We start from the raw sequence: 9,871 nt of genomic DNA, 5'->3' as shown, positions 1-9,871 counted from the left end.
AGGAATGCTGTTCAGTGTGAGACATCTAGAAAAAGAGATTTGGAGGAGGGCTTGAAGGAGACCCATGAAAGTGATTCCCAGGTTAGGAAATGAGATTTACAGGGGAAGAATGGAGCAAAACACATCTAGGCTTGGCAACAAACATTGGCAGAGGATGCAAAAGGTACATCCAGGCACATAACAAAGTTTTATTTATTTATTTATTGTTCGATTTATTACCCCGCTCGAACCCCCGCTAAGGGGTCTCTGAGCGGCTTACACTTTGAATCTCATACCTAATCTATGGCCACAGAACACAGGGTGGGGTCCAGTGGCACCTTTAAGTTTAATTCAAGGTATAAGCTTTCGTGTGCAAGCATGAACACGAAAGCTTATACCCAGAATAAAACTTTGTTGGTTTTAAAGGTAACACTGGACTCAAACTTTGTTCTGCTGCTTCAGACCAACACGGCTACCCCACTTGAATCTATCCAGGCACGTAGACATTTGAAATAAAGAAGCTAGAGGTCAGATCGTTCCTGAGTTGTATAGCAAAAAAACAACTCAAGGCAGCCAAGCCAGCCCACAGGTCTACTTAAGCCCCACGAGGTCAGAGCATGGAAATCTCAAGTCCTCTTCTTTGCCTCCCTCTTAGGCGAAAGCAGCAGAGCCTGGAAGCGGAGGAGGCCAAGCAGCGGTTGAAGGAACAGTCCATCTTTGTAAGTGATGCTTCAGGAGCTGGGGGAGGGTGGCCCAGCTGTGCCGCCGGCTCCCCCAGGACGGTTGTGGCAGAGGTAGGAATGAAGCACCAAGGCTGGCTGGTGACATTGTGAGCCCGTCCTGCAGCTTCCCAAAGAGCTCTTCCTTGCTGCAGCTGTGTGCTAGGTTAGGAAGGAGTAGGGTCTTCTGGTGTGGTCAAGGTGCCCTGGGGCTGACGCTGACCTCTCTCCCTAGGGGGAGCAGGAGGACGACGAAGACAGGCAGCAGCCCAAAAAGTCTGAGTCGGAGGTGGAGGTGAGTGCGGCCCCGGGGCACAGCATGCGTTGTGTAGGCAGCAGACCACCATGCACCCTACAGGGCTATTGCTGCATGAGGATTGTCGTTGTTGCGCAGAGTTTTTTTGGGGGGAGGAGGGGAGGGAAGAGGCTTCAGTTTGGTCACTGTTGTCCTGTGAATGAGCTGGCGTGTGGTGTTGAGAAGGAAGTCCATGCTTAAAGGAGGGTTGGTTGTCAGCTGTACCTCTTGGAAGCAGGATGGAGTCTGGGCTGTGTTTGTCTCTTCTCCTTTGCTGTGTGTTTGTTTTTGTCGGAAGCCAGTTTTGTGCTGCTGTCACCATTTTGTATCATTGTGCGCCATTGTGAGTGGTGGGGGGTGGGGGGAACACCGCTTATGTGTGTTGCGAGTACCATATTTGGTCACTATTGCCCGGGCAACTGCATGGGGAGAGGTTGGGCTCTGTTTCTGACTGGGTGTCTGTATGCCAAGTGACCAGGCTGTGCTTTACGTGGTTCCCTCACCTCTTCCCTTCCTGTATCCTGGCAGGAGGCAGCTGCCATTATTGCCCAGCGGCCCGAGAACCCCCGCGAGTTCTTCAGGCAGCAAGAGCGAGTGGCTTCGGCCGGTTCAGAGACAGCCCCACCCTTCAGCAGAACAGGTAGGGGGGGGTACGCGTCATCACATGCTGGGGCAGGAGGAGGAGTGCATATTTTCACCAAGGGCAGGGGAAGAGGGAAGGGTCACAGGGAGCCATTGCTAAGCTATATGGAACCAGACCTGGCTTTTGAGGTGGGAGGTGAGTATCTGGGAGGAAGGAGATGAGATCCAGAAACCTGTACTAGAAAAGGAGTACGGACAGACGGGGACTAGTTTTCTTAGAATAGGAAAGCAGCAAGGGGGGGAAAGTAATCAAAAGTTTATTTTACTATTTATTTTGTGAACATGAAGAAATAAATAAAAGTCAGTAAGCACAGAATGTGCCTGGAGTGCAGATTCTGCTTGGCTATCTTTGCCGGGTTTCGTCTATTTTATAATCAACTTCTGGGACACACTGCAGCAGGATGTGGCTTGGAATTTTGTTTGGGGGCGGTTGTATAATGATTTTTAGAATCCGTTTTAAGAATGCTACCAAATTCTGGAGAATGATGCTGCCTTTACCTTTGGGTTTCCATTAAGCTGTTTTCTAATTAGTATTGGTTAGGAACAAGAGGCAGGTTATTCCTCCCTTCTCATGGACTGGGGTCACAGTGTTTGGCACTGGATGCTGCTGCTACTGCAGGAGGGCTGGGAGCCTTTATAATGGATAAAGCTTAATAGAAGTCTGGTTTTCAAAGGTGGGAAGAGCTGCTGCACCACATTTCATCGTTTGAGAATGTTGGGGGCAAGCAGATGGCCATTTATCATAGAGTCGCTGATTGAAAAGTGGTTAAAAGTGTTGTGGAGTCATCTCTATAACCAGCTTCACATCAGCTGGAGGTTAGAGTCTTTTTAAAAAAAAGAAATTAGGGCACCAAGTAACAGAGTAGGAAACAATGAAGTACAAGAATTAAAATAGTAGCGCTCTGTCTCTCCCTCTCTCTCTGGGGGAGAGAAAGAGATCTACTATTTTAATTCTTGTACTTCATTGTTTTTAATTCTGTGAAAATTGATGCCTTCAGGGTTTTTTAGTTTTTTCCTTGCTGTGTGTTCATTTTGGTTTGCCTTTTCTCAACCTCCTAGTTACCTAATTTGCTTTAGTGCTGGGTCCCCCCCCCTTTTCTTGTTTTGGTGCCAGAGCTTACAGATCATTGGCTCCCCAGGTGGAATGTATTCAACTAGTGACCCCCCACAGCAAGTGGTCATCCATTTTTGCTCTCATTTATATCCCAGTCTGTAGGCAGCTCAGTGGAAGCCCGCAGTGTTCTCCTCCGCCTTTGGCCAGCCTTGGAGAGGAAATGATGTAATAGCAGCCTGTTTGTACCAAAGGACACACACACTTAACACCCCGCTGTTTAAGAAGGGGTGCAATCAAGACTGGTCCTCTTGGCAGGAGTGGAGCTGTGTGCAATAGGGCAGAAGGAATCAGCCAATAAAAGGAGGACAGGGAATTCAGACATACTGCTGGGGCCTGATTTGTGTCAGTTGGGGCTGTGGCCATGTGGGAGGTTTCATATCAGATGCGCAGGGAGAGCAGAGGCAGCACAGGGCAGTGAGACCCTTCCGACTTGCAGTCACTGTGCCCTGTGGAGCAGAGAGTTTTGATACAGCCTATCAGCCTCCTGGCTGTGTGAGAAGAATGGGGCATATCACAGTCTCTTCAAGAGGTTACAGTTCTACAAGGATGGGACGGGGAACGGCACGGGGTGCTCAGACGCTAGAAAACTCCTTGGGGCCTGTATTCTTGTATATTCTCGTGCCTTGGGTTGTTCATTGCTTCTCCCTCTGCCTGGGATGAGGACTACACATGGCGGTTATTTGGGTTTGGGTTTCTGTAGTGTAACTTGGGTTGGCTGTCTTGGGGGACCAGATTGTCAATACTGTTCAGATGTCCAGCATGAGCCTGTTTCCCAGCACCACTTTGGTCTCCTCCTGCCTCTTAGCTTCCTCTTTTCCCTCAACTTTCTTGCACTCCCCAGCCTTTCGTGTGCCACTCGAGCCTTTGGCACTGACCCACTCTGGCCCTCACAGCCCCCCCCCCCAGACACTGTGCCTGTGATTCCCCTGCACTGGCCTCCCTGCCGTGGCTTCCTCCAGTTATCCTGGTCTTCCTAGTGACCTGCGTCCCTCACATTCTTTCCCTGCCTCCCCGGCCCCCAAAGTGGGCATTGAATGCCCAGTGGCATGAGAAGGGGGGGCGGGTGATGGAGTGTGCGGCTGGAGGGGAGACTGACCATTCTCTTCTGCTTTCTCTGTCTCCGTCCGTCTGTCTGTCTTTCTCTCAGCAGGTCGTCTGCACTGTCCTTTCATAAAGACACCTGACAGTGGGCCGCCTTGCTCCTCCTCCTCTTCCTCCTCCTCCCCTCCGCGGACTCCCTTCCCCTATATCACTTGCCACCGTACACCAAACCTCTCCTCCTTTTTCCCATGTAGGTAGCCAGGCCCAGGCTGGCCTTGGGGGAGTTGGTTTGGGGAGGCAGTTGCTTAAGGGGCCTTGCCCCACCCTCGTGCCTTTTGGCCATGTCCCACCCAACCTTGCCGTGCAGGCCCCTCTGAAAGGAGGAACTGGAGCCCAAGAAGCTGGCCGCAGACCGGACCAGGGAAGACTTGGGGCTCTGAGATTCTTCCGTGCACATTGCATGGCTCCCTCCATGACAGAGAGTAGCCCCAGCTGAGAGCAGTGGAGCTGGAGAGAGTAGGCACCTTTTCATTATGCATCAGCAGCTGGGATCCTCAGGAGGGCCGGCTTTGTCCAATAAGGATGCTTCTCTTCCTTCCCTTCCCCCCTCCCCACTCACTCAAAAACATCTTGACAGGTGGGCTGCTCTAGGAACATCTCTCCATTAGCAGCCTGACCCTAAATCTGAGCACCGGATTGAAGGCCAGCTATGGATGCCACGAGGGAGTAGAGCCTTCGCTATAAGCCACCGTTAGGATGCTTAATCTCCTTAGCGGAGCGTATATTGCTCCCTCCTAGAACAGGGGGGGCTAGGCGCCTGGACGTACGCAAGCAGAAGGTGAATGGCATCTAAACGCACCCGGCGGCTGGGGTTGTGTCTGTGCTCAGCCAGGTGTGCAGCACTAGTGAAAGTGAGGTGTAGCTCTAAGTAGGATGGGGTACAGGGTGGGCGCACCAGTGGGGGCGGGCAGGGGCAGATCTGACTGGGCAAAGGCAAGAGAGGGTGGGCTGAGGTTCAGAGGAGAGCAAAGGGGGTAGGAAGGGGCTATCCAATAACTCCAAGTGTTGTTTGGTATCGGGGAGAAGTGCAGCCACTCCCTTGCATTTGCCACCTCTGTTTCTTGGGCTGTGTGTCCCAAAGAGCACTACGCAGTGTTCGGCCCGTCTCTCCAGAGGCAGCAGAGATGGGTTGAATTTGTCCCATTTCCCCAGCATGTCTGTTGATGAAAGGGAGGGAAGGTAACCTGTGTGGTGCCGCCTGCTACGGTCTGTAGACTGGCTTGACCAGGATGTGCCGATAAGCTGGAAGACCCCATGCAAAGGAGTAGCTGCTGTTTTCAGATGAAGTTTACCGTGTCTTTTGTGCCCAGTCTGTGAGGGTGCAGCATCGGGCTTCTTGGCTTCCTCTTGAGTGTCTGCATGACTCGTTCACAGGCAGCCAGACGGACACGCACAGAAAGGTATCTGCCTCCGCCAGCAGCCCCTGCGACTCCAGTACAGCCTCGACGCCTGTCGGCGAGCAGATCGAGCGTGCCCTGGATGAGGTAACGCAGCAGGATGCTTTGAAAGGTAGGTACGGCATCCCCCCACCACCCACCTCTCAAACCCTTTTGTTGTCCTTGTTCCTCCTGATAGGTCAGGGCTGGGTAATCAAACTGGTTCTTCCTGTCAGCACTTCAAGCCATGGACCCCCCTTGACAGTGTGTGAGGCCCAACATCCACAGTTCTCTTCCTCCCTGTTGCAGATTCCTCCAGCCCAAGCAGTGAAGAGACAGCAGTGGCACCTGCTACAAAGTGGGCTCCTCCCAGTGTGGAGCAACCAGTGGAGAAGGCAGAAGAACCTCCCGGGGAGTCAACCTGGCCAGAAGCTGACTGGACGGAGCCTCAGCAAGGCGGGACAGGCCCCCTGGAGGGCCTGGTGTTCCCAGAGTCCAAGGAGGAGCCTCCATTCCCAGAAGCCCCGCCTCCCAAAGAAGAGCCTTTCTTCCCAGCAGCCCCACTGCCCATGCAGAATGAAGGGGCACTGGATCTGGGGGAGGCCTTTGGGTTTTCCCAGCCACCTGCTCCCCCATCAGAAAACCTCCTTGACCTGTGGCAGAATGACAGCGCTGTCCCAGAGCCCACCCCGCCTGACGCCTGGCAGATCCAGGGTGGGCCCCCCACTCCTGCCCCGTGGGACCTTCACGATGGGCCTCCCGCAGCTGCCCCCATGCTGGTTGAGGTGGGTGCCCCCCCAGGGGCACCGGAGCCCCCCGCCTCTGCAGGCCTCTCTGATGATAACCTGCTGAATCTTCAATGACCTGCCCGAGCCGCCGGCCACCTTCTGCGACGCTGAGCAGGATGAAGAGCCAGCGAGCATGATTGCCATCGAAGGGCTGCACCAGATGACACTCAGCTACCAGCATGCCCTGCAGGAAGCCTCTGGGGTGCACCAGGAGCCCCAGCTGCTCACCAATGGGGAGACAGCCCCAAAGGAAAGCACGCAGGTGAGGAGGCTTCTCAGGAGTATGGAGCTCCAGAAGGTTTGACCACGGCCCCCTGCCCCTGAATAGCAGAGTCAACCCCAGCCTGTCCTGTCGCTATGCCTTTCTCCTCCTTACAACACCACGGGAATAGTAATGGCTACACTCATCTCCTTTCCTATTAAAAAAAAAGGACTTGGTGTAGGCTCTGAAGGCTCCCAAACTGCATTCCAAGGCTATGTTTAATTTACGTGGATTAATTATCCTTCAGTACATCTTAAGAGTCAGTCCAACATCAGTTTCAGGATAGAAGCTTTCAAGAGTCAAGAGTTCCCTTCATCAGACACAAAGGGAGTTTTGACTCTCAAAAGCCGACACCCTGAAACTTTCGTTGGTCTCTAAGGTACTGCTGGACTCAAATCTAACTGTTCTACAGACCAAAATGGCTCCCCTCTAAAACTACCTTCAGTAACCATCCTGTAATAGAGTGGAGATTATGAAAAAGGATAAGATTCCCCCCCCTTCTGTTTTTGTGTGTTCATGGGTAGCTTAGACAGGCTAATCTGCACTACAAAACGGGGCAACATTACTCCAGATTACCTGATGGGGAGCAAAGGGAAGCGAGCATCCAAAGGACAGCCCGTGCCATGCTTTTGTCTTTTGTCTTCTTTTCCAGACCAGTGAGGGTTATTTCAGCCAATCACAAGATGAAGACTTCAATCAGCCGGAAGAACCTTCTGCTAAAGCTCCTCCACCAGTGTTCTACAACAAGCCCCCAGGTGAGCCCAGGGATTGGCGCGTGGAGTAGCAATAGTTGGCGCCACGCTTGCTGTGCTGGCAAAGGGGCTGCCACCTTGGCATCTGGCTCTTCTGGAGCACTGGCTTTTGGAAGGAAACCTTTTGGACTTCCCGTTTCTGAAAGCCAGCCCAGACACACTTACTCGGGGCTAATATGTTTGGTCTCGCCCTCAGAGATCGATATCACCTGTTGGGATGCTGACCCAGTGCCAGAAGAGGAAGAGAGCTTCGGGGGCAACGTTTAAGAGCCGCTCCCGTGCCCAGCTCCTGTATCCTGCACCTCGCAAGCCCAGCGTGTGCAAGCCTGGGGCAGCCGCAGTGAGGGCCTGGTGCCTGCTTGCTCTGTATTGTAGCCCTGCGGTCCAAGGCCTCAGATGGTACCCCAGATAGCCAGATAGGATGTTCTCTGTGGTACTCCGGGGTAACTTTTCCAGCGCACGCGCGCTCTCTCTCTCTCTCTCTTTCTCTCTCTCTCTCTTTTTCTAATGTTGTCAATAGGAAACGTGTAAATCTGCCTGGTCCCCTCTTTGTTGGTAGCTTCCTTGCAGCCCCCTTGCCATTTCCCAATTGCCTCTGCCTGTTGGGGTTTGTTTTTTTTCTGACCTCCCCACCCGCAATGCCACTGATGCCATGTGGGTTCATCTCCTGTGTGTGCTGCTCTTGGGGGAGGGGATGGGGAGGGGCCCTTCCTCCCTTCAGAAGACTCTGCCCAGAGCGTTGAATATTTTGCACGAATTTAAAATAAAAAATATGGCAATAAGATGGCCCTCTGTGGGCAAAGCTCTGGCACTCATCCCTTACCTTCTCCATTTGGCCCCAAACACAGCCAGGGGCCCAGGGACGCGATGAGGGCCCCTCCTGTAGAGCTCTGGGCTCCAACAGCAGTTCGTGGCAAAAAACTTGTCCCACCCACCACTTGGCTCCACGGTCCCCGTGTTGGAGAGCAAGCCCATTCCAGACCCTTCTCCGTAGGCCTTTCTTTGCCCTGGGAGCCTGGGACAAGGGGAGACTCTGGGTGGACCCCTCTTTTCCCCCACCCCTCTTTCCTCTTCCATTCCATGCTTGGTTTCCTTTCTCTCACGTACAGTAACTGTTTTTTTGAAAGCACAAATTCTGTAACAGCAAATGTGCTTATGTATGTTAATAAATAAATTGATTCCAAGCAGGGCAGTTGGCTTTGCAGCACTGGGTGCCTTTCCCCCTCCCCCAAAGAACAGTGAAGGAATACTGTCCCCCCCCCCCCCCCGAAGTTATGATAGGACTGGGTTGTTTTCCCACGGTATTCCCAAAGCAAATAACTTGAGGTCTTTCAATTGCTCCCTGCTCCAGAGTTTGTGTGTTGCACCAGGATTCCATACTCGGTGCCAGTAAAGCCCCAATTCCTGGGTTTCATGGCTGTCCTCAGGTGGGGATCTTTTATACAAGTTTGCCGTTTGGTTTCCTGATGAAATCTGAAATTTTGAAACCAGGCCAGTGGGAGTGGTGTGTGGATTCCACAGAGAACTGGACAAGACTCACACCCCTGCCTGTTGATGCTGCTTTTAATGTATTTATTTATATACCCCACCTCTCTCCCTAATAAGCACCCATGTAGAGACAGGCTGCGGTGGCTCAAGTGGTTAAGACGCTGAACTGCAGGCTGTGCAGTAGTTCAGCAGTTCAAGACCCGAGTTGCCGCATGACGGAGTGAGCTCCCGTCTTTAGTTCCAGCTCCTGCCAACCTAACAGTTCGAAAGCAAGAAATTTCAAGTAGATAAATAGGTACCACTTCGGTGGGAAGGTAACAGCATTCTGTGCGCCTTGGTGTTTAGTCATGCCGGCCACATGATCATGGAAACGTCTTCGGACAGCGCTGGCTCTTCGGCTTTGAAACGGAGATGAGCACCGCAACCCTAGAGTCGGACTCGACTGGCTTTCGAGCAAGGGAACCTTTACCTTTACTAGAGACAGTTAAGAAATGTATTTTGCAGGGGGGGATATAAAATCTGAGTTTTCAGATTTTGTGTGGCAAACAGAAGGGAACACACATTAATGGTTGTGAACATCAGTATGTAGTCAGCTGAGGGCCCTGGATTAAGCCATAGACCAAAGATGGAGAAAACGACTCTAGGTGGCGCTAGGAACAAAGGAATGCAGTTTTTTGAACATGCTGCCTTCAGTAGGCAGTGGAAGACACAAGCCTTTCCAACTCTGGGAGGGGGTGGCTTCAGCATGGAATTGCTTCACTCCCTGCTGCAGTACATAAGAAAGAACAGCACACACATTTGTGCAAAAAAACTCATCAACCACCCAGCACCAGGTTTGTAATAAATCAGGTTCCACAAACTTTTATTATTGTCAAAGTGTAACAATCAAAAAAATAGGAAACAAAGTTCAGGCCAGGTCAGAAGGCCCCCTTGCAGTCAGCACCAACAGAGCCTGTAGTGGGCCCAGAAAAAAAAGGGGCGTGGGCGAGATGGGGAGACCAGCCCCAATCTCACCCCAGCTGGGAGGTCATTAGCAACTGTGAAGGCCTGGGCATGGCTGGAAGGCTTGGGCGGAGGGGCATGTGGATCCTACAGCCCAAGGGGAGCGGGCTGCTGGGATCCAGCTTCTGTGCAAGCAGCCGCCGTCCCACGCAGCTTGTGGCATGCCTGGCATACTAGACTGCCGTAGTCCTGCCAAACAAAGGCATTGAGACAGGCAGGTGCCAGGGTCCAGGCTCATAGCTGTCTCTGGTACTGAGCTCTGAGTCTGTCCAGCTCGGGAAGATGCGCTGCGAGTGCTCCGACTCCAGGTAGATGTTGGTGCAGGTGGGGCCCCGGCTGGCTGAGCTCGGCAG

The 9,871-nt window shown here is 52.6% G+C and overlaps 2 protein-coding genes across 2 annotated transcripts in view; one reads left to right on the top strand and one right to left on the bottom strand.

Annotated features, from left to right (window-relative positions):
• The window catches only part of DBN1 (drebrin 1), a 37,579-nt gene extending 29,388 nt beyond the window's left edge, over window positions 1-8,191 (top strand). The window contains 8 exon segments of the mRNA XM_015412541.1: window positions 635-698; window positions 934-993; window positions 1,522-1,633; window positions 5,225-5,359; window positions 5,536-6,080; window positions 6,082-6,276; window positions 6,929-7,031; window positions 7,225-8,191. Coding sequence (XP_015268027.1) covers window positions 635-698; window positions 934-993; window positions 1,522-1,633; window positions 5,225-5,359; window positions 5,536-6,080; window positions 6,082-6,276; window positions 6,929-7,031; window positions 7,225-7,295 — 1,285 coding nt within the window. The 3' untranslated portion in view covers window positions 7,296-8,191.
• Window positions 8,192-9,430: 1,239 nt separating this feature from the next.
• Window positions 9,431-9,871, bottom strand: part of PRR7 (proline rich 7 (synaptic)) — a 1,560-nt gene continuing 1,119 nt past the window's right edge. The window contains 1 exon segment of the mRNA XM_015412536.1: window positions 9,431-9,871. This exon segment is cut by the window's right edge and continues 26 nt beyond it. Within this exon segment, the coding sequence (XP_015268022.1) occupies window positions 9,692-9,871 (180 nt within the window). The 3' untranslated portion in view covers window positions 9,431-9,691.

This window comes from Gekko japonicus, unplaced genomic scaffold, assembly GCF_001447785.1.
Source record: "Gekko japonicus isolate JY-2015 unplaced genomic scaffold, Gekko_japonicus_V1.1 scaffold100, whole genome shotgun sequence".
Lineage (NCBI taxonomy): Eukaryota > Metazoa > Chordata > Lepidosauria > Squamata > Gekkonidae > Gekko > Gekko japonicus.
The sequence above is the reverse complement of the archived record's forward strand: the minus strand, read 5'-3'. Positions and strand labels throughout refer to the sequence as shown.